This window comes from Hemitrygon akajei, chromosome 3, assembly GCF_048418815.1.
Source record: "Hemitrygon akajei chromosome 3, sHemAka1.3, whole genome shotgun sequence".
NCBI lineage: Eukaryota > Metazoa > Chordata > Chondrichthyes > Myliobatiformes > Dasyatidae > Hemitrygon > Hemitrygon akajei.
In genome coordinates this window covers 176,189,701-176,214,104 of record NC_133126.1, presented here as the reverse complement: position 1 = coordinate 176,214,104, position 24,404 = coordinate 176,189,701, and the positions used below count along the sequence as shown (strand labels likewise).

Here is a 24,404-nt window from a genome sequence, read left to right as displayed (position 1 = left end):
TGATTTCCTTGGTCCTTGCCAACCAGATCTACTTCAAATCAGTGACAACCTCTTCAAATCCTCTTGATGCTTTGGACAAGAGGAGAATGAGGGATTTCTCTCCATCAGAAGGCAATTTTTTCATGTGTGGTGATAAATGGATCTTAATTTAGCAACAACACACTTGCTTTGCACATTAATTAATGACATCAGCAACATATGCAGCCCACTTTCAGCATGATCCTGGGATACATACAGTCACATTATACTATTCACTGAGTGGAATAGTCCACACAAAATAGGTGACTGATAACATGTGATTGAAATTCAAAGAAAATCACACTTATAGTTCAGAGGAGATATAGAGCCCAAGTTTATGGCTCCAGTTGTTAATCGGGTTCTGATGAAAGTTCATTGACTTGCTGGGTATTGCCAGCATGTTCTGCTTCTGTGCCATGGCCCATCTATGTTTTTTCCTCCCCTCCATCTTCTGACGTCTTGCTACCGATTCCATCAATCATTGACCCCTAAAATCTTGTGCTGCCTCCTTGTATTTGCTGATGTCCCTAGTTTTGTTTTGTTGCTTCATTCTTGTACTCCATAAACCTGTATCCAACACTGTCTGTCTTGGGACAATCTATCCATCTTATTGCAGTATGCTTAAATTTTATTGAAAAGCCTGTGAGACACCTATTAAATATCTTCTATAAATCAATAAACTCCATAGGTAGTGCATTCTTTTTACAGATGCAAGCAACTGCATTTCAAAAAACCCATTAAGCATGTTAGACAGCATTTTCCTTCAATAAATCTAGTTGATTTCCTTGTCTAGCCTTTGCATTTTGAAGTGGCCGCTCATTTGATCTTCATTGTGGGATTATTAATAGTGGAGGGTGGATCATCTATGATTTCTGGAAATTCTTCTATCAAGCTTAATCAACTGATGCCACCAGGTCACTTGTCTGGTTATGTCCAACCATGTTGTGTAATGTACAATGTTGAAGTGGGTAGCAGAGGAGAAGAAGGCTGTGGTGAAATTTCACAAGCTCAGTTGTAAGCAGGTTGTTCTATTCATAGAAGCGTACACATCTGGTAAATTGGTAAATTGGTTTATTATTTTCACATGAGACCATAAGACATAGGAGCAAAATTAGGCCATTCTGCTCACTGAATCCGCTTCAGCATTTCATCATGGCTGATCCCAGATCTCATTCACCCCATACACCTGCCCTCTCACCATATCCCTTGATGCCCCCGACCAATCAGGAATCTATGAACTTTCGTTTTAAATATACTCACAGATTCACCACTCTTCCACTTTAAAAAAACTCTTCCTTCTGTTCTAAAAGGTCCCCCCTGAATTTTGAGGCTCTGCCCTCTAGTTCTGAATACCTCCACCAGAGGAAACATCGTCTCCACATCCATCTTATCTGGTCTTTTCAACATTCAGTAGATTTCAATTAGATCTCCATGCATTCTTCTAAATTCCAGTAAGTACAGGCCCAAAGCTGCCAGACACTCCTCATATGTTAACCCCTCCATTCCCAGAATCATCCTCATGAACCTTCTCTGAACTCGCGCCAATGACAATACATCATTTCTGAAGTAAGGGGCCGAAAACTATTGACAATACTCCAAGAGCGGCCTGACTAGTGTCTTATAAAGGCTCAGCATTATCTCCTTGCTTTTATATTCTATTCCCCTTGAAATAAATGGCAACATTGCATTTGCCTTCTTTACCACAGACTCAACCTGCGAACGAACCTTCTGTGAGTCTTGCACGAGGACTCCTAAGTCCCACTGCACCTCTGATGGTTGAACCCTCTCCCCATTTAGATAATAGTCAGCACTATTGTTCCTTTTACCAAAGTGCATTATCATACGTTTCCCAACACTATATCCCAACCACCACCTTTTTGCTCATTCTTCCAATTTGCCCAGTTCCTGCAGCAAACGCATTGCTTCCTCAGCACTACCTACGCATCCACCTATCTTTGTATGATTTGCAAAATTTGCCACTAAGCCATTAATTCCATTATCTAAATCATTGACAAAACTTATGAAGAGTAGCGGTCCCAATACTGACCCTTGAGGAACACCAGCAGTCACCCAGAAAAGGCCCCCTTTATTCCCACTCACTGCCTCCTGCCTGTCAGTACCTTTCCTGTAAAATCATAGGATATTATCTTGTTAAACAGCCTCACTTGATGCAACTTATCAAATGCCTTCTGAAAATCCAAGTAAATGACATCCTTTGTCCACCCTGCTTGTTACTGCTTCGAAGATTTCCAACTGATTTGTCAGGCAAGATTTCCCTTTACAGAAACCATGCTGACTTTGACTTATTTTATCATTAGTCTCCAAGAACTCTGAAATCTCATCCTTAATAATAGACTCCAACACTTTCCCAACCACTGAGGTTAGGCTAACTGGCCCATAATTTCCTCTTGTTTATCTTCCTCCCTTCTTAAAGACACATGTACTGAGGCACAATGATAGACTTTGTTTTGCATACCATGCTTACAGATCATTTCATTGTTTGTTCATTATGTGCCATGTTGTATGACATGGGTGATCATGGTTCTTCCATAACCATGATTGTTCTTGTTAAATTTTACTACGGAAGTGGTCTCTCATTGTGTTTTCCTGGGCAGAGTCTTTACAGGATGCGTGACTCCACCCATTATCAATACTCTTCATTGATTGTCTTCCTGACATCAGTGGTCACATAACCAGGACTTGTAACAGGCACTAGCTGCTCATATGTCCATTCTCCAACTGGTTCCATGGCTTCACGTGAAGCTGATTGGGAGAGATAAGCAAGTTCTACACTTTGTTCATGGGTTACCTGCAGGTTAGTGGAGGGAAGGAGCACCTTACATCTCCCTTGGTTGAGCAGTATCTTCACCCTGCCACCCAATCATTTCAGTATATTGCGGTCACACAGGGGAAAACAATATCAGAATGCAGAATAAAGTGCTACAGGTACAGAGTAACTGCACTGTAGCCAGATGATAGGATGACGGGCAAGATAAATTGTGAGGTTGAGTATACTCTCTGTCCTAAGGAATCATTCAATAGTCTTCTAATCTTTGAAATTGGAAGTACGTGTTGGTTATTGAAACTTGTGAAAGTGTAGAGACATATGTGGCTTGGCCAATTAAGCATGGCTCCCTGAAGGAGAGAGTGGAAACTTCATGTTTTTCCTGTGATGCACTAAAGACCTGAACAGAGGAAGTGGGAAGGAGAGAGGCATCAAGGATAGGGAAGGAATGGGAGGAGCTATCCCAGAATGTGAGTCTCAGTGTAAAACCTGTCCGCATTGCTGCAGAGGGTAATGGCTAAAGTCAGTATTCAGACACATTCAATTACATCTTCAACTGCAACATAATACCATACTCCAAGAGCAATGACGCAGCTGTAATCAGATCTGGGAGATACTAGGCATTCCAGTAGCCTTGGAGCAAGCAGCATCTCCTTGCGCTTCAGCCCGCACCCCTCAATGTACATTGAGACTTGGTGATCTAGAAGCATTTAACATAGTTTTACTCAAAGCAACAGTCTGCAGAATAATTATCCTGGTGATGATGATCCCACTGAATACAGGTAAAAATAAAGGTTAGCTTTATTTGTCATATGAACACTCCTGAACCTAAAAAAGTGGCCACTAAAGTTTTATCTGTGGTCTTCTGCCGCTATAAGCCATCCACTTCAAGGATTGAAATGTTGTTTGTTCAGAGATGCTCTTATGCACACCACTGCTGTAATATGCACTTACTTGAGTTACTGTCACCTTTCTGTCAGCTTGAACCAGTCTGGCCATTCTCCTCTGACCTCTCTCATTAACAAGGCATTTTCGACAACAGTACTGACACTCACTGGATGTTTATTTTTGTTTTTCGTGAAATTCTCTGTAAACTCTAGAGACTACTGCCTGTCAAAATCCCAGGAGGCCAGCAGCTTGTGAGATACTCAAACCACCCCGTCTGATACCAGCTATCACTCCATGGTCAGAGTTACTTAGGTCACATTTCTGCTCCATTATGGAGTCTGCTCTGAAAAATAACTGAATCTCTTGACCATGCCTGCATGTTGTTATGTATTGTGTTGCTGCCACAAGATTGGCTGATTAGATAATTCCGTTAATGAGCAGTTGTACAGGTGTACCTAATAAAGTGGCCACTAAGTGCATAACAAAACACATCGAAACTTACAGTGAAATGTGTCACTTGTGTTAAATCAAATCAGTGTGGATTGGCCTGGGGTTTGCCCATAAGTGTCACCATGCTTCCTATTGAGTGAGTGAGTGTGTGTGTGTGTGTGTGTGTGTGTGTGTGTGTGTGTGTGTGTGTGTGTGTGTGTGTGTGTGTGTGTGTGTGTGTGTGTGTGTGTGTGTGTGTGTGTGTGTGTGTGTGTGTGTGTGTGTGTGTGTGTGTGTTGGGCACATGAAGTTAACTGTATTATTGAGGTTCAACTTGTTGGTGCAAAGGTTTAAATGGGCAGAGTACATTGATTGACATAATGATTTACCTAATCTGCGCACTCTGGGATCCCTTCCAATACGAAGGTCAAAGAAACTTTTGCAAATAAATCTTAGTTTGCACATCACAGCCACACTGGAGATGGCTCAGCAACTTTGGCAGCAAACAGTGAGATACTTCAGATAATATTTGCAGCCTAACAGACAGCCTGTAATCCATGTTAGACCAGCCACAATTAACATCGTCCAGCTCTAGTTACAGTATTAATAAAACTGCTCTCAAAATCCCTATTGCCAACACTCTGGCTTCTTTTTAAACAGACCAGGCTGAGTGTCATTAACATTTGGCAGTTTAGCTAGTTTTTTTTTCAAAACCTATTCTTCTCCATCAGTACTTAAAGATAATTCAACACCCACCTCCAAATCGAACGTTCTCCCATTCTCGGTCACAGTGAATCTGCTCACTTTTAAATTGTGAATTTGTCCCTTCGTAATTCATTGACAAGCAGAAAATAGCCCTCTACTCTGATGACAGTGTGACAAATATCAATGTGTCAAAATGCTAGACATGAACAATTCTATTTATATGGCTTTGCAGTGCGAATTATCGGCCTTTCATGTCACTTCCCATCAGGTGTCCTAGTTATTCAGTAATGTTAACAGTATATCACTTTGGCTTTTATTAGTTATCCTATTTATATGGGAAGAGTGGGAGGAATCTGAACTTATCAAACAGGCACCTGTCAGCTAAATAATTTTAAGAGGTAAAGCGGACTTTGAGTGGGGGCGCGTGGGTATAGAGATTTTGAGCTTCTTTAAGGATCATCACCATGTGGTGGTGGGGAGGCCTGTGAGTTGCTGAGATCCCAAGAGTGATGCTGTCTGGAGCTTAGTTCCTTGGGATCACTCATGGTGGTAAGGCAAGCTGGAAGTTCCAGACAAAGAACGATCCAACCAAGACCTCAACGGTCGAGGTGACAGAAGGTGACGACACATCACAACTCCAGTGAAAGATCTCCAATCGTCTCGTATTCCGTGCTACAGGACCGTGATCCCGATCTGTCAAGGATCATGCGGTGACTGTCGGTGCATCAGACTTCCCACATTAAACAATATCATGCACAGGTGTTCTTCATTAAGGGGATAACCCCTTAGGAGAACGTTATACTTGACTGGAGTGATCGCACTAGAAGTTCTATATTTTGGGCATGTGGAATCTGAAGCCTCGGGCCTCACCAACATGCTGCCGTGTCCACATACTACTTGGAGTTAGAAGCCACAGGACAGGTCAGGAAGATCAGGCATGCAGGGAAATAGTAGCAAGGAGGTTTCCTCACTCCCTGGGAAGCAGCAGGAAGTGAAGGGTCATACTGTAGGCCCTAAAGGAGCAGTGGCGGCATATCCATGGAGTTCCAGTTCAATTGCCTTCAAGACCATTTGGGCATTTGCGGACCACAGCATCTGGCTACCAAAGCCTCTAATATCAAAATGGTCACAATGGAGTATGAAATGGAGCCACTCAATTTTAGCTGCTCAGTAGGGTTCAAATCCCCACCCCCATCCTCCACACTAATGTGCATTTGATAGTTCTGCTTGTTTTTCCTTGCTTTCGTTGTCCCCGTCCTTCAGCCTGACATATGATAATGACAGACTGGTGTTCCTTTCACTCACCAAGGTCCAATCATCAACCTGTTTGTCTAGCACATGAAGGAGCAAAACATCATTGATCTGAAGAATGAAGGAGAAAATCAAGCTAACAGGTATCACCAACAGCTGCCACACTCCAGAACATTTGAACTTTTTGCATTAAGGAGCCCATGTCTCTTGGAAACCTCCAAACCCTCTTCATTTGCTGTAAAATACTCTTGAAGTGTAGCTGCAGAGTTTTGAAGGGAAATTTGGCGGTTCGTCAAAGTGCAATATGGTTCGATGTACAGCAGGTGAGATGAATGAGCATTTCATCAGCTTTTGATGGTTTCAATTGATTGTGCTTTTGCAACAGAGAGAGTATTCTGTTTTGTGTAAAACGATGCTTGACGCTTCCTGACTGCTTTTCCCTGGATGGTGGTATGGGGACTTTTAGTTTCACCTTGAACATTAGAGCATGTATGTTGGATCACTGCTTATTGCAGCATCAGGAGAAGGCTCAGCCATTATTGTGATACAATCAACATGCAGAGACTACCATTTCAGATGTATTTTTCACAATAAAGTAATTGCTTCTGTGAAAACAAAATGACCTTCACATTACAAAGAAAACTTTCCTACCCTGATTTATGTTTCACACCAGTTCCATGCAGCCACTTCCATGTTACACATAAATATGAGACATTATAAATGAATCTTGCATCTGGCATACAGCTGTGACTGTCATATTTAGAATGTCACACTTACGGAAAACAGTCTTAAAATGAGTTAATTGCTAGTCACTTTCTGTCAGTTTTTCTGACCTTGGAAAGAGCCATTGATTAGTGAAAACACTGGCAAATGACAGCCAATTACATGCAAATCAATCAAAGAGAAATCAACCTCTATTTGACCTCATAATATGACTATTTATGACAAATAAGCCTTGTGGCCTTAAAAGGACATTATACAACACTCCTCAGCGTCAGAACATTCTGTTTTGTGTCAAGTGGCATTACGTTCTTGTCCTGATAATGCAACACCCTAAAATGAGCATCAATTACTAGCATTTTATAAATATCTTTGGAAATGAATTTCATCTTTTTAGACACACATGCAAAACGTATTTAGTAATTACCTCTTTATTGCTTCCTCTTGCCTTCTCCTTCTCTCACTTTTTTCCTTGAGGTAAGCCAAATTTGTTTCATTCCGCATGCGATCATTTTCACGAGCAATGTCTGAAGCATTCTGTATCACCAAAGCATCATAAGCCCTCAGTCCCTTATCTTCAATGAACTGAAGAAAATTGGCTAAGGCAGCATCTTCCTGCTTAGAAGTCATCTTCCTTCAGAAAGCAGATGATAAGGGGAGTAGTTCGTCCTGTGATGTAGAAACAGCAAGTGTGTTCAAACAATTCATCAGTGGTATGCTCAGTATTTCCAAATATTTAGCCATTTGCCTAAAGGGATTACTTTTACTGTCCGCTAAAGAAGTACAGCTCCACTAAATAGGAGTATGCGCAAATGGTCGACTGGCATAAAGAATTTTAATGAACACATTCCCCAAGAATTGAAACTATTTTGTCACCAGGAAGATCACAGCAAAATACTTGACTTCTTGTTTGCAACTTCTAAAATTCATTATTGGAATATGAGAATCTTAGGTAAATGATCCTGGAGTCCACTCAGTTTTTGTTTTAACCCTAAAAACCCTTTGAAGATTTGATGGAAGCCAGTCTGATTACATACCCATTGTCTCAGCTGGATGCAACAAATTGACACAGAAAGAATTTGTTAGTCATGCAATATTGCTGTGTCTCCTGATGAAGGGTCTTGGGCTGAAATGTCACTGTTTATTCATTTCCATGGATGCTGCCTGACCTGCTGAGTTCTCCTGGCATATTGTGTGGGCTGTCTCCATGGATCTGTGTTTATTGTTCTTGGTGGACAAGAGGATACAAAGTAATAAAGAAAAGATCTGAAAGTGGCAAGAACTCCTGCATGCTTACCACGGGGACTGCAGATATATGACCATAAAGTTTCTGCAGGGTATTTGAGGGAACTATTGACCCCAATTGCTCTCTTATGGAATTCCGGAGCCAAGCAAGAATACATTAAAAGTAATCTCAAAATCAGTTATGTTTCATGTGACTTACAGTAATGGCTGTGAAATAAACTGAACACTGAAAACAAAATGGATTCTGCAGCATTTAGGATGTACAATACTAATAATACTGCAATCCCATTTTACTAATGGGCTGAGCATCTGGCTGAATGTGTAAGAAATGATTCTAGTGCAAAGTTATAGTGTCTGGTGAAAATTGGATGACTCTATCATGATCTCAGCATTAATGATTGATAAACTATGTAGGAATGCATTGTTTTCACTTAGCTGGCCAAAATGAATTATTAATAAAATATTGGCTTATTAGTGAAGTGTGACCTTTGCAGGCAGAATGTATTGAAATGTTTAATTAAAAAAATGCTTTAATTTCTTTTTTTTTTAAGTTTACATTATTGTGAAGCTTGTCACTAGTTAGCAAGGAGAATTAATGCCACTTAACCTTCTGAGCATTGAAGGAACAGTTTTGATTTTATAGCACCCGCCCTTTCAGGTGTGGCACTTGAAAAATTATGCTTCCAACAATGAAGTAAACCAAATGATACGGAGTTAGAAGTAAATCTATTGAGACGTAACAATACACATGTAATTCATGAAATCAGTCGTGTATTAATGACCTTGATCTATTTTGCATCAGTACTGAAATGCCTTTACAGCCATGAAACGGTTAATAGAAATCTGATAAGCACACGAGCAGATTACACACACAGTCTCTCTTTTCCCCTCTGCCTCTCCGTCTCTCACAGACTCAGACATACACACACACAATGAAGAGAGAAAAAAGCAGCAAACGTACCCACATACGCTGAGATAGGAAAGCAGCTAAGAGACCTGTATCTGCTACATTTGCAATGACTAATTAACTTTTAGAGAAAGCCTTTCTCCTTTCCTGTCGACCACTGCACAGTTTGAAGGATTCTCTTCCCCAGTATCCTAAATGGGGTGACTGCTCAGAAACACTTTTCAGATCAATCTTTCCATGCAACACATTGTATGAAAGCTTTAAGTCTTCCAGACTCCCGTAGTGCACGGAGGAAAGAAAAAAGCAGGAAATTGTCAAGTGGATTTTTTCCCTTCTAGATTGCTTATCGAGCAAAAAAAAAATTGTCCTTGGGTTCTTTGTTGCAGGATTTAGCTCAGATTAAGAACAGGTGTTGCCATCCTCTTATCCACATCCATAAGAGAAACCAAAGGGGGAGGCGGCCTGTAATTTATACCCTGTTTATCAGTCTAGTGAAGAGACAGCCAGATCTTTTTCAGCCACTTTAAAGCATCGAAGGAAGCGGCACTGCCCTAATGCAATCACCTCTAGTTCACAAACAAGCCTCATTTGCACACGGTGTTTCAGCCAGGCAAAAAGAGATGAGAATAACAAATACAGGGCAGCATCTTCTAATGGCTTCCCCCTGGAGCAGACAGACGTTTCCTCAATCTCCTCATTCTCCCGTTCGGATCCAGCAGGTTCTGTGCATTCCGTCTTGTGGCATCGTTTCTCCTCCCCCATCCTTACCCACAACCACCAGCCACCACCTCCTTCCTCCCCTCCCCCCCCCCCCCCCCCCCGGTAAACACAACTCCTTAATAAGTACTGGCAGGCTTACAATCCTCAGCTGTTTTAGTCCCTGAAACTAAATGCGGATTAATCAAGGATTCTGAATGGTAAATCAACAGTCACCAACGGAGCCTACCTTCTGGTAAAAATAGCAGCCCTGTTTAGATCTGTGTGCAGTCTGTAGGTATTTACTGACCATGCAATCAACATGCCAGCACTCTGGACAGTGCTTGGCTAGACCCATCAGTGAGGGGTAGGGAGACAGTGCCTGTGGTGCCGGAGAAGGCAGCAAAGCCAGCTTACTTTGCTTTCAATTTCGGCTCCCAGGGGTCTCAAACCTCATTAGAGACTGCTGTCAAGGCAGCTTCTCATGCTTTCTCCTCCCCACAACACTCCTCTTTGATTAGGGCATTCGGTTACACAGAATTAAAACAATTCCACAGCGTAGCACTCCTTGTCTTCTCCCCTACAGCTAGGAAAATAGCCCAAGTGAATCTTTCACTGATTCACATCACTCTCACGTGACAGTAAAGGTGAATTTGCTCACGTGATGTCACTGTGAAAGGAGCAGCCAAAAGGCATTTGATGCTGAATATCTCCCATCATTTCTCTTTATTTTTCTTCCTGCCACATATGGAGCGACAGGAACTTATGGGTCATGTAGATTAATAATTTGTTGAAAAATGGAATAGAATGTGATAGGGGTCGGGGAATATTTTTATTTTATCAAAACAGGCTAGTCTTCTCCTGCTATCCAGATTGGTTATTGTGAAGAGCTTATTTCCCTGCATCACTTTCTCTAGTTGCTAATTTCCCCTCTAGTTTGTAGCACCATGGACAGCAGCCTTGAGTCAGTGTCACGCTGTAGCTGGTAAACATGATACTTTTTTTACCCTTCAATACTAACGACATTTTATTAGTGAATTTATGAGATATCTTAACAAAGACCACAGTCCACATAATGATTTGTGCAATTCCATTACCTTCCTTTCTTGAGTTAATTACAATTGTAGCTCAATCCACATTATGCTTTCTAAAGACTTTTAAGCTGTGGCTGCAGCTGCTGGTCTGTAATGCAGTGTCAGCTGGAATCCAAACAGGAGAGCCCCAGATTCCTTTGGGAATATATGCCCTTTACCTTAAAAGCCAAAATGTTAACATGTCCTTTATTTTTAATATCTTGTGCTGTTGGATTCCTTGCCTTTGCAAAAACACCTCTTGCAAATGACTGCTCAGATCAGTGAACCTAAAGACAATCAGCCAATCAGAACAAAAAGCCTTGATCTGTGAATTATTCCAAATTCACACTTCAATAAAGAACAAAACAAAACATGTATCTCGGTCTTTTTCTCTTTGATACTTCTATTTCTCTCTTTGATCTCTTTTCTCCTTTTGCGCCCTGGACCGCACACTTCATGCACAACAGTGGGAGATCAGGCAGCATGATGCCAAAGTCATTGTAACAACAACCTAAGAGGCCGATGAAAACAGCTGAGGCTTGAGTCATTTTTGATTTTTGTTCCCTACACATCTAGTGCAGCCTTACCTTCAACATCACACTCCCTGCATTACAGAATGAACTTTTGGGTATATGTTCTGTACCTGAGAAGGGACAGATTTTTCCATTGTTCTAGCTAAGTGCAAAGCACCATCTGAGTGCTTTAAATCAAAAAATATTGAATGAGGAGGCTTGGATATACTAGACAGACACTTTTCCAAAACAATACTCTGTAGCCACTTTATTAGGTTCTCTGGTACACCTGCTCATTAATGTAAATATCTAATCAGCCAATTATGAGACAGCAACTCATTGCATAAAAGCATGCAGACATGGCCCAGAGGGTCAGTTGTTATTCAGACAAAATGTGATCTAAGCGACTTTGACTGCGGAATGATTATTGGTGCCAGACAGGGTGGTCTGTGTATATCAGAAATTGCTGATCTCTTAAGATTTTTAGCCACAACAGTCTCTAGAGTGAGTGGCAATTCTGTGGTCAAAAATGTCTTGTTAATGAGAGAGGTTAGAGGAGAATGGTCAGACTGGTTCAAGCTGACTGGAAGGCAACAATAACTGAACTAACCATGTTTTACAACAGTATTGCACAGAAGAGCATCTCTGAATTCACAACATGGTGAACATTGAAATGGATGGGCTACAGCAGCAGAAGACCATGAACATATATTTAGTGGTCATTTTATTATGTACAGGAGGTAGCTAAGAAAAGTGGCCACTGTGTGTAGGTATGCTCTATTACCCTGTGCAATTATACTTAAAAGCTTTTCCTTAAGGTGTAAGCTTGCCTTTTTACCACTAAACTGAAAAAATTATATCATTTGAAAGAAGATAATTTTGGATTTGAACACTGCTTCTTACTATTGAACCTAATAGTTGGAAAGTTTCAGTTTCTGAACAAGGAGTTTAAACTAAACTACAATATCTTCCTTCCATGAAAACATAAATACAAGTTGGCGATCCTCATCCGTGCATTCAGTGAGACTTGCTCCAATTCAGAAGACACAACAGACTTAATAGCTTCCACACAGCTGCCAAAGTCAATGCGTTCAACTTAGTCTGTACTGTTAAATAAAGCATCATTTAATTGAGAGTTTCCACTCACTACAATAAAAAAGCCATTGATGTTATCTGTCACCAATGCACTGCATACTAATATTAAATGGGTATTCAGCCAACTCAGTACTAACTGGACACATAATTGATTGTCTGAGTGGAAGACATGTTGAATGGTAGTTATGGGCGTATCCATTGCTCCTTTGAATGCTACATATAAACATACTTCAGGGGAATTTTCAAATAAATTCTCTGGCAGAAGTTCTGTGCAAGAAACTGCTAAATTTATGTGCCCATTTTTAGGCATTCAAGATGGAGCTGAGTACAGGCATCTCTTCAAGTGCTGAGTGTACTCGGACTTAATGGACTCCATATTAATAAACGTGTTGTTATTTTCACTAAAACCCTTCCAGTGGGCCTTGGTGCAGCAGTGATACTCAACTCCACTAAGCTCACAGTCACTTCCATCTCTTGTAGCCCACATTAATTCCACCCTAACCAATCAATCCCCATGCTCACTAGTCCTCCTGTCACTTCACGATTTACCTGAGCTTGTCTTATTTACCTGATAAGACACATAATCTTCTTCTTCCTTTGGACAAATTGCGAGATATGAACCCCAGATCACCTTGATAATGGACCCGAACACTGAGGAAATATTCCTAACCACCCTCAAGTCTGTTCAAGTATATAGTACTGAAGAGTCTATGTACCAAAATACCTTAAAAAGTGGAATGTGGAATCAACATGTGAAAAGTTCAATGATCTCATATTCGAGCTTAACAGCAGAATGAATAGACTGGTAATCTAGAGTCTTACCCCAAATCCACATAAAAGTTTTATATTCCACTCCTCATAAGAAAATTGCATCTACTTCTAACTTTTAGATATATTGCCACTCATTTTAAAGATAATTTTTTCACATAATTCTTACTAAATTCTGGTTCACAGGGATGTTTACAGCATATTTAATCCCTTCTCTTTCCGCAAAGACAAATTCCTGGAGTTTATGAACAATTTCTCAATTTATAATACAAATGTTAATGAAGTTGGTAATTTGGTAACTGTTAACCTACATTAAAATACCTCTTACAAAGCTATGAGTCCTTTTCTCTGGCTTTGAGGGAAATTTGATCCTTCTTGCAGAACCTCTACGTGCCCTCTATGTGATTACATCAATATGTTGGGCCCAGGAGAGATCCTCAGAGATGTCAACACCAAGAACATGAAACTGTTCACCCTTTCCACCACTGACCATGCAGTCAGGACTAGTGCAGGTTCTCCCAACATCCCTTCCTGAAACCCACAGTCAATTCCTTGGTCTTGTTGATGTTGAGTGCAAAATTGTTTTGACAACACTCAACCAGCCGATCTATATCTCGCGTGTATGCCTCATCATTGAGATCATCCACAAGTTGATAAAAGGTGTTTTGAGAAGTTGGTCATATTCAGTAAAAGGTGGCATGTGAGTGCTGGGGTCCCCCTGATGCAGCTATTACTCAATACATTATTTGCTTCTTCTTTCACATGTAGCTTGACATATTCATCTGAGTCTTTCCATTGAAAGGAATTTCTACTCTGCTTCCCATTTGCTGCCCAGTTTTGACACACTTTTACTGCAATTGGTAATGCTCACTTTAATTGTAAAAAGAATTCAGTCTTTGAGGGCAATCTTTCCTTTGTTGCTTTTTGCAGTGTTTTTCATGTTTTACTGTGTTACTGACTTAGGTTTTGACAAGTATTTCGGGTGACAAAACTATTCCGGGGCAGCGACAGAAAGGCCCTAATAGAAGCTCAGTGCTTTGCTTAACACTCTGCCCTATTTTTTTCACAGACCTGATGATCTGTCAACCCTTTCCTGCAGTTTCCATTATCTGTCTAGACTTCTTGCCTCCCTTTCCCACAAAGAGGACACAACATCACATGGTTTGTCTAGCTTCTTTCATTTTGACTGGTGCACTGGCTTCTAAGCACTGGCCATTAATATCATCTGCCTTTCTTATAGCTTCTTTACTGCAGAAAATTTCCGATGTTTACCAGCTGCCCCACTTTTCTGTACCCTACCGCAGGGATCTAAATGAACATTTAAAATTGCTAACAGATGTTAGCATTCATTATTGATCTTCTCACTCCATTGAACAGCCCACTGTATGGGCATTATAGTGAATTAAATGCTGATCCAAAACAAAAAGACTGAAATCCTTGACAATCAAATGGAATAGAGAAACAGGCAAACAATTACATCAGTGTCTTTTACAACCTCAGGACAGACCAAAAGATTTTATGGTTGATTAAGTGCATTTGAAATGTATTCATTGCTATCGTGTAGGAAACTCTACTTGAAGAGAGAATTTAGGGAGTTAGGTAGAAAGCTGGAAAGCAGGACCTCCAGGGTAGTAATCTCAGGGTAGTAATTGCTGCCTGTGCTACGTGCCAGTGAGGGTAAAAATAGGAAGATTTGGTTGATGAATGCATAGCTGAGGAGCTGGTGCAAGAGGCAGGGCTTTAAAGTTCTGGATCACTGGCATCTCTTCTAAGGAAGGTATGTTCTGCACAAAATGGATGGGTTAAATCTGAAGTCGAGGGGAATCAATACCCTCATGGGCATATTTGCTAGAGCTGTTAGGGAGGGTCTGAACTACTTTGGCAGGGGGATGGGAATCAGAGTGATAGGGCCGAAGATGGGGTTGGTTTACAACTAGCAGTAGTGTGTAGTGAGACTGTCAAGAAGGACAAGAAGATGATAAGGCAAAATTGAAGTTAATAGGATGAGTTGCAGTGTAACAAAGTTCAAAGTTCAAAGTAAAATTTATTATCAGAGTACACACGTCACCGTATACAACCCTGAGATTCTTTTCCTGCGGGCATACTTAGCAAATCTATAGAACAGTAACTGTAAACAGGATCAAAGGACAACAATTAAAAACACAAAATGCTGGCAGAACTCAGCAGGCCAGACAGCATCTATGGGAGGAGGTATTGACGACATTTCGGGCCGAAACCCTTCATCGGGAAACGCTCCTTTATTTATTTTTTATTTATTTTATTTATTTCCAGCATCTGCAGATTCACTTGTGTTGTCAAAGGACAACAAGTTGTGCTCATCCAGATATAAATAAAGAGCAATAAATAATGCACATGAAATAACAAGTTAAAGTGAAACCATTGGTTCTGGGAACATCAGAGGTTGAAAGAGTGAAGTTATATTCTTTTGTTCCAAAGCCTAATAATCGAGGGGTAGTAACTGCTCTTGAACCTGGTGGTGCAAGAAGAATTTATGACTGTAGCCTGCTTGAAGCAGGTGGATACCATACACCACACACAGATGGGGACAAAATCGAAAAGAGTCATGTATACAGTACTGAAGAATTCACACAGTACATGGAATAAGGTAGATGATCTTGTAGCATATTTAGAGATTGGTAGGTATGATGTTGTGGGCATCATGAGTCATGGCTGAAAGATCATTGTTGGGAACTTAACATCCAAGGATACACATTGTATTGAAAGGACAGGCAGGTAGGCAGAGGAGATGGTGTGGGTCTGTTGTTAAAAAAAAATCAAATCCTTAAAAATAGGATTGGAAGATACAGAATTCTTGTGGATAAAGTTAAGAAACTGCAAGGGTAAAAAGACTCTGAATCAAATTGTCTATAGGTGTTACGGTCCGGTCCAGAGTCCACATTCCGGTCCTTGTTCTGGTCCGCGGACTCCGGACTCCGGGTCTTGTAGCCGTTCCTCCTTTCACCCTTGAGCCCAAGTAGTCACAGCTGTGGATCATCGTGGCTTGTTTGGACTCAAGGAGGCGCACCTGATGCCAATTGGCTGGTGGTGTATATAGGGGGCTCTGGGACTGAGTGGAGTTGGGGATTGCACTGGCTGGGAGGTTTCTTGGTTAAAGATGAGTTCTTTGAGTAAGTCTGGCAGTCACCCTTGACCTAGTTCTCTTCCTATTCCTTGCCTCTGTTGGGCAAGCCTGGCTGGACTGCTGTTGCCTGGTGGGGGGACTCTGCCCCTTTCCATCCCTTGCTGCTGTTGGGTTGTGCCCTGCAACCTACCCAGGTGCTCTGTGACTTGCTCAGGCCCCTGTGGTCCTGCCTGGGAGGTCTGGGCCCTGCCCAGGAGTTATGCGGCCTGCCCAGTGAACTCCAAGATCCTGTCTGAACTCTAAGACTCTTTTGGAACCCTAGCATCACCTTGAATGTCATGTCCCTCATGTACACCACAGTCTCCATGTCTTGTCTCTTGTTTAGTTGTTCCTGTCCTGCCCCTAGTACTTCAGTGCTTGTGTCCTGTGCTTGGGTCCAGCATCCTGTCCCCTTATGACAATAGGCCTCCAAACAGTAGCCAGGGTTTGGGCTACAAATTACAATGGGAGATGGAACACATGTGAAAAGAGCATCATTGCTTTAGTCATGGGAATTTAAATATGCAGGCAGATTGGAAAAATCTGGTTGGTGCTGGATCCCAAGAGAGAGAATTTGTAGAATGCCTATGAGATGGCTTTTTAGAGAAGCTTGTGGTTGAGCCCACTAGGGGAATGGTTATTCTGGACTGGGTGTTGTGCAATGAATCAGATTTCATTTGTTGATTATTAAGGATAAGGTCTCAGGGTACTTGGAGATGCACAATACAAGTTCAAAGTCCAATGTTTAAAGTAAATTTATTATCTGAGCACATACCTGTCACCATATACAACTGAGATTCATTTTCTTGTGGGCATGCTCAATAAATCCATAGAACAATAACCACAACAGAATCAATCAAAGAATGCACCAACTTGGGCATTCAATCAGTGTGCAAAAGACAATAACTGTAAATACAAAAAGAAAGTAATAATAATAATTAACTAATCAATACCTATTGAAAACATAAGATGAAGAGCCCATAGGTTGAGGGAATGTGAGTCTATAGGTTGAAGGAACATGGGGTGAGTGAAGTTTTCCTCTTTGGTTCAAGAGCCTGATGGTTGAGTGGGGAATAATGGTTCCTGAACCTGTTGGTGTGCTTCTTGAAGCTTCTGTTTTTGTTTTCTGATGGCAACAGCGAGATGAGAACATGTTCCAGGTCGTGACGACTCTGATGATGGATGTCAGTCAATATACTCTCCACTACCCATCTATAGAAGTTTGTCAAAGTTTTAGATGTCATGCTGAATCTTCGCAAACACCTAAGTAGGGGCACTGCCACGCTTCCTTTGTAATTACACTTATGTACAGGGCTCAAGAATGGTCCTCCAAAATAGTAACACCCAGGAATTTAAAGTTGTTGACCTTCTCTGTCTCTGATCTTCTGATGAGCACTGGCTCATGGACATCTGGTTTCCTCATCAGAAACTCAATAAACTCCCTGGCCTTGCTGACATTGAGTAAGAAGCTGTTATTACGGCATCACGCCACCAGATTTTCAGTCTTCCTCCTCTATGCTGAATCCTTTGATTTAGCCTACAACAGTGGTGTCATTGGCAAATTGAATATGGCATTGGAGCTGTGATTAGCCACACAGTCAAAAGTGTAAAATGAATAAAGTAGGGGCACCAAACACACAGCCTTCTGGTGTACCTGTGTTATTAGAAATTGGGGAGCAGATGTTGTTGCCAATCTAAAATGATTGAGGTCTGCAAGTGAGCAAATCAGGGATCCAATTGCACAGTAAAGTACTGAGGCCAAGGTCTTGGAGATCCTTGATTAGTTTTGAGGAGTTGATGGTTTTCAAAGCTGAACTGTAGTCGGTAAAGAGCATCCTGATGTATGCATCATGGCTGTCCAGATGTTCTATGGTTGAGTGAAGAATCAATGAGATAGCATCTGGTATGGACTTATTGCTCCAGTAGGCAAATTAGAGTAGAACTAAGTCACTCCTCATGCAGGGGTTGATATGTTTCATCATCTGCTTCTCAAAACACTTCACTGTTGATGTCAGTGCTACTGTACAGTACTTGGCCAATGCTTCATCTGGGCAGGATGCTTTCCATGGGCTAACCCTCCTGAAGGCTGCCTACACGTCAGCTGCAGAGACTGAAATCATAGGATTATTGGGGAATGTGGGAGTAGGTGATGCTTCCTCCATGCTTTGACAGTCAAAGCAACCATAGAAAACATTGAGCTCATCTACAATCAAAACCCTTCTGTTGCCTGTGTTACTTGATTTAACTTCATAAGAGGTGATAGCATTCAAGCCCTGTCACAACTGTCAAGCATCTTTTGTTTATTCAAGTTTTGCCACTTTGCCGGTGAGATGGCTTTCAGGAGATCATACCTGCACTCTTGTAAACTTGTTGACCTCTTGTATCTTGAACGCCTCTTACCTGGCCTTCAGCAGATTGCAGATCTTGTGGCTCATTTCACGCTTCTGGTTGGGGATGAGTCTGAATACTTATATGGAAACACAAAACTGTTTTAATAAAGTCTGTGACAACCATGGGAGTATTCTTTTGGATCCAGAGATGAGTCCTTGAACACGGGCCAGTCCACTAACTCAGAACAATCCCGTAGCCTTCCTCAGCCACCTCTTTGTTGTCCTAATCTCTGGAACTTTGCTCTTTAGCCACTGCCTGTATGCAGGTAGGAGGAGGACAGCCAAGTGATCAGATTTATTGAAATGTGTCTGGGCAAGGAACAATAGGCGTTCCTTACTCAGTACAACAGTGGTCTTGGGTATTGTGACCTCTAGTGTTGCAAGCTATGTGTTGATGGGAATTGGGTGGGGCTTTCTTCAAACAAGCCTAGCTGAAGTCCCTGACTATGATTTGAAGTGCACTGGGATGGACTGTTTTTTGTTTGGAAGCAACATCATGCGGTATCTCAAGTACTTGATTATAGTTGGCCACTGGTGGCATGTAAACTGCAGTCAAGATTATGGAGGAGAGTCTGAGTCAGAGATATCTGTTGGTCAGAGTTGACCATGGACATTGTGTCCTAGCTGTCTAGATATGTAAGCCTGGGCAGTATGATATGGAGAGCAAGCTGTTGCCCTTGCTGCAAGCCTCCCCTCTCCACACATCTAATGAACCCAAAGGAACGGCAGAGACCGATTCAGTTTGGTACATGAAGAATCGCAGGGGTTGCCAGTCAGCATTGAACTCAATGTAGGACTGCTATAGGAACTCCAGCTCCAGATTCTTCCCTTGGAGTTTACTCCTGAAGCCTTCCCCATGAGTGAGTATAGCCACAAGGCAGCGGACGTTTGAGATCAGAGTTTTCCTTCTCCTAGATGAGATGCCGACCACAGCTGATGAGCTGCATCTGCCCAAAGTGATGTTTTAAGGCACCAGTAACCCACCTTTTCCCCTTCTTTTTTCAGTAGAAACGGTTCCGCTGGGCTTAGTAGCTAAGCCAAATGTGAAGGCCAGGAGCTGGATTGGTTGTTAGAGGCTATTAGAGGCACACACACCATTGGGAGCTTTTCCCCATTACCACCCCAGCTCTAACAACCTTAAGGAACCTAGAGAAGAACTCCCAAGGAAAATAGCTCTGGGCAAGATGGTGTCAGTGACCAACACAACTATTCTGCAAGCAATTCACAGAACAACTACTTCTCTTCTCCTTCTTTTAAATATACTTCTACAAATCAGTATGTGATTGAAACCTGTAGTTTATATTTTGATGATGTGCTTTTTGGCTGACTGAGCAATCTGAAGCTTTTGGGTCAGGCTGTAAGCAGAGATGGAGTCATGATGGCACTAAATTGCGACTCCTTCATGTTCATCCCTGAAAATAACTTAGTTTCTATTTCTGAAGTCTCTCTTTTTACCTTTCAGGGTGAATGGGGTTCTGTTGAAGACCCTGACCAAGAGTTACACTCAAACTTTGGTTCTTTGCAGTGGTGGCACCCGCTCCTGGGTGATGGCGATTGGCCGCTTTTCAATATCTCAAGGACACGGCCTAGAAAATGAGCGCACCTTCAGGGTTCCAAGGTTCTGCCACCCCATGGATGGGCTGATTCTAAGCCGATAGCCACTGACTGAAGCATCGGGAGAGAACAGGACATCGGATTAGATATCAGCGGCTGTATACTAGGCAAGGTGTGTGCTCGCTCTCTCTCTCGGTGGTGAGTGAGAGATTGTTACCAATTCTCGGATCACAGGACTCGGGGGAAAAAAATGACATGACAGACTTCTAACATGGTAAGTTAGCAAGTCTTTTTTTTTATTGTGTCTTTTCTCTTGATGGAGGAGGAGTATAGGAAACTGATACAGGACTTTGTGATATGGTGCAACTCAAACTACCTGCGTCTCAATATCACCAAGACCAAGGAGATGGTGGTGGACTTTAGGAGATCTAGGCCTCATATGGAGCCAGTGATCATTAATGGAGAATGTGTGGAGCAGGTTAAGACCTATAAATATCTGGGAGTACAGTTAGACGAGAAGCTAGACTGGACTGCCAACACAGATGCCTTGTGCAGGAAGGCACAGAGTCGACTGTACTTCCTAAGAAGGTTGGCGTCATTCAATGTCTGTAGTGAGATGCTGAAGATGTTCTATAGGTCAGTTGTGGAGAGCACCCTCTTCTTTGTGGTGGCGTGTTGGGGAGGAAGCATTAAGAAGAGGGACGCCTCACGTCTTAATAAGCTGGTAAGGAAGGCGGGCTCTGTCGTGGGCAAAGTACTGGAGAGTTTAACATCGGTAGCTGAGCGAAGGGCGCTGAGTAGGCTACGGTCAATTATGGAAAACTCTGAACATCCTCTACATAGCACCATCCAGAGACAGAGAAGCAGTTTCAGCGACAGGTTACTATCGATGCAATGCTCCTTAGACAGGATGAAGAGGTCAATACTCCCCAATGCCATTAGGCTTTACAATTCAACCGCCAGGACTTAAGAACTTTTTAAAAGCTATTATTAATGCTTTTTGAGATAGTGATTTAGATGCATATCATATTTTTTTACTGAGTTAAGTATTGTATGTAATTAGTTTTGCTACAACAAGTGTATGGGACATTGGAAAAAAAGTTGAATTTCCCCATGGGGATGAATAAAGTATCTATCTATCTATCTATCTATCTATCTAAAGAGGGCACCTCTTTTTTCCTTTATTAGAGAGGGGCCTGTGGCCTGTTGAATTGTCAGGTGAACGATTAACTTTTGTTGTACTGCCCATCATGGTCTTATTGGGGGCTTTGCTATTGTGTGCTTGGTGGGTGGAGGGTGCTGATGCTTTTGTGCAGAAGCTGATGGGGGTGGGGGAGAGGGGAGAGTTGTTGCCTTGCTGTTGTGTGTGTGTGGGAGGGGGAGTAAGGGGCTTTGGGGTTCTAACATTTTGACTGTCACTCATCCTTTGGGGCACTCTTCTATTCTCGTAGATGTCTGCAAAGAAAAGGAATTCAGCATGTGTATTGTATACATTTCTCTGATATTAAATAGACCTATTGATCTATTGAAATATTTTGCTGTCTCCATGAGAATTCATTGCAATTTAGTGCAAGGTTGGGAATGGAGCGTGTGGCCTAATGGCAGAGCATGAACCTATTGGCTCCAATTCATGACCAACTCAACGATTAAAGCGTGAAACAAAACTGAAATCATTGAGGATGAGAGCGGAAGGCGAGAGGGTGTTCAGCACCCTCTACCTGTGTTTGACTGGTCTCCCTAACCCTCTTGTTGCAACTGCTGGAGGAAGGTGCAGGAGTCTTGGGTTTTGGGCGAGATTTGAGCAGCACAGCTCGTGAATTGGACTCATTTTTAGTTCGTGTTATATGTGTTATATATCTGGTTTCTGGTTACTTTTTTTATTGCTATGGTGTGTAATTTTGATTAGGGCAGACTGTCTCTGCGGCATGCAGTCAATGAATGACACAGCTTTAAATAGAACTGAACTGGGCTAAAATGAACAAAAATAGACTGTTTCAAGGACTCTGTGGTTTGATGTTTAATATTTTGTGTGTTTTCCACTCGTTTATTTGTTGCTATTTGCATGACTTTTTTTTTGGGCAATCTGTGTTTGATGTTTTTATTCAACTGGTTCCATGGCTGTCTGCAGGAAGATGAATCTCAGGGTTGTACACTATATACATACTTTGATAATAAACATACTTTGAACTTTTGAATCTTTGAATCTCTGAACAGACTGCATTTGACCATTAGGTGCACAAGGTCAGGGGAACACGAGTTCAACAAAACAGTCACATTGGCGCACTACCAAGAGATGATCATGAAACACACTCCTCCGCCTTTGAATCAGCAGTTGTTCCAAATGGAAAATCAAGAAGTCTTCTGGTTTGATCACTGTATCTGGCATGCTAGGAGAAAGCCAAGTCTCACTCAGACATAGAACACATTAGTCTCTCATTTCCCTCTGAAATAGGCCAAAGTCAGAATGATTTACTTAAGGGCAGATCATGACTGAGTGATTTCCTTAAAGTGGAATTCTTTAAGGAAATAAGCTGGATTGACAAAAGAGAGTCAATGGATGTTGCATAAAACTTGGATTTTCAGATGGCCTTCGACATGAGGCTGCCTAACAAGAGTAAGAACCTATGGTATTACAGGAAAGATACCAGCATGGATAGAGGTTTGGCTGATCGCAGAAGCAAAAAATGGGAAGAAAGGGAGCCTTTTCTGGTTGGTTGCCAGTGACTAGTAGACCAGGGTTCTGTGCTAGGCCCGATTCTTTTTCTGTTTTATGTCAATAATTTGGATAATGAAATTGATGGTCTTGTGGCCATGTCTGTGAGTGACATGAAGATAGGAGGAGGGGCAGGTAGTGTTGAGGAAGCAAGGAAACAGCAGAAGGACTTAGACAGATTAAGAGGATGGACAAAGAAGTGGCAGATGGAATACAGTGTTGGGAAGTATATGGTCATGCACTTTGGTAGAAAGAATAAAAGTGTAGCCTATTTTCTAAATGGTTAGAAAATTCAAAAATATGAGGTGCAAAGGGAATTGGGAGTCCTCATGCAGGATTTCCTAAAGGTTAACTTGCAAGTTGGGATGGAGGTGAGGAAGACAATATTAACACTCATTTCACGAGGGCTAAAATATAGAAGCAAGGATGTAATGCTGATGCTTTATTAGGCACTGGTGAGACCTCACTTGGAGCATCATGAGCAGTTTTGTGACCCTTGAAGCATGTGCTGACATCAGAGAGGGTTCACAGGAGGTTCACAGGAATGATTCCAGCAACAAAAGGGTTAACATTTGAGGAGTATTTGATGGCTTCATGCCTGTACTGACTGGAATTTATAAGAATGAGGGGTAGGTCATACCTCACGAGCCTGATTGAGTGAGTGGCAAAACAAATTGATGAAGGTAAATAAATCAGTGGGTGTGGTGTATATGGATTTTAGAAAGACATTTGATAAGTTTCTCATGGTAGGCCCATAGAGAAAATCAGGAGGCATGGGAGCCAGGAAAACATAGCAGCATGGATTCAGAGTTGGATTGCCACAGAAGGCAGAGAAAGCTACTACTTGGGGTATATTGTATTTGGAGATCAGTGACCAATGGTGCTCCACTGGAATCTGTTCTGGGACCCCTGCTTTTTGTGATTTTTATAAATTATTTGGATGAGGAAGTGAGCTTGTAAGTTTGCAGATGACACGAATGTTGGTGGGGCTGCGAAAAGTATAGAAGACTGTCATAAGTTACAATAGGACATTGACAAGATGCAGAGCCGGGCTGAGAAATGACATAGAAACATAGAAAATAGGTGCAGGAGTAGGCCATTCGGCCCTTCGAGCCTGCACCACCATTCAGTATGATCATGGCTGATCATCCAACTCAGAACCCTGTACCTGCTTTCTCTCCATACCCCCGATCCCTTTAGTCACAAGGGCCATATCTAACTTCCTCTTAAATATAGCCAATGAAATGGCCTCAACTGTTTCCTGTGGCAGAGAATTCCACAGATTCACCACTCTCTGTGTGAAGAAGTTTTCCTCATCTCGGTCCTAAAAGGCTTCCCCTTTATCCTTAAACTGTGACCCCTCATTCTGGACTTCCCCAACATCGGAAACAATCTTCCTGCACATAGCCTGTCCAATCCCTTTAGAATTTTATACGTTTCAATAAGATCCCCCCTCAATCTTCTAAATTCCAGTGAGTATAAGCCTAGTCGATCCAGTCTTTCTTCATATGAA

At 41.8% G+C, this 24,404-nt stretch overlaps 1 protein-coding gene and 1 long non-coding RNA gene across 5 annotated transcripts in view; one reads left to right on the top strand and one right to left on the bottom strand.

Moving 5' to 3' along the window:
* nyap2a (neuronal tyrosine-phosphorylated phosphoinositide-3-kinase adaptor 2a) overlaps positions 1-9,969 on the bottom strand; it is a 206,021-nt gene extending 196,052 nt beyond the window's left edge. For 3 of the 4 annotated variants that reach the window (XM_073041418.1, XM_073041420.1, XM_073041421.1), the window contains exons 1-2: positions 9,003-9,693; positions 7,224-7,465 (exon numbers count right to left, since the gene is read on the bottom strand). In XM_073041418.1, coding sequence (XP_072897519.1) covers positions 7,224-7,426 — 203 coding nt within the window. In that variant the 5' untranslated portion in view covers positions 7,427-7,465; positions 9,003-9,693. Of the gene's footprint in view, positions 1-7,223; positions 7,466-9,002; positions 9,694-9,894 lie in introns of those variants that run through there. The other variant, XM_073041419.1, reaches the window with a different exon arrangement.
* LOC140725657 (uncharacterized) overlaps positions 6,263-24,404 on the top strand; it is a 75,967-nt gene continuing 57,825 nt past the window's right edge. Inside the window, exon 1 of the long non-coding RNA XR_012098404.1 lies at positions 6,263-6,399. This is a non-coding gene — a long non-coding RNA (uncharacterized lncRNA). The remainder of the gene's footprint in view (positions 6,400-24,404) is intronic.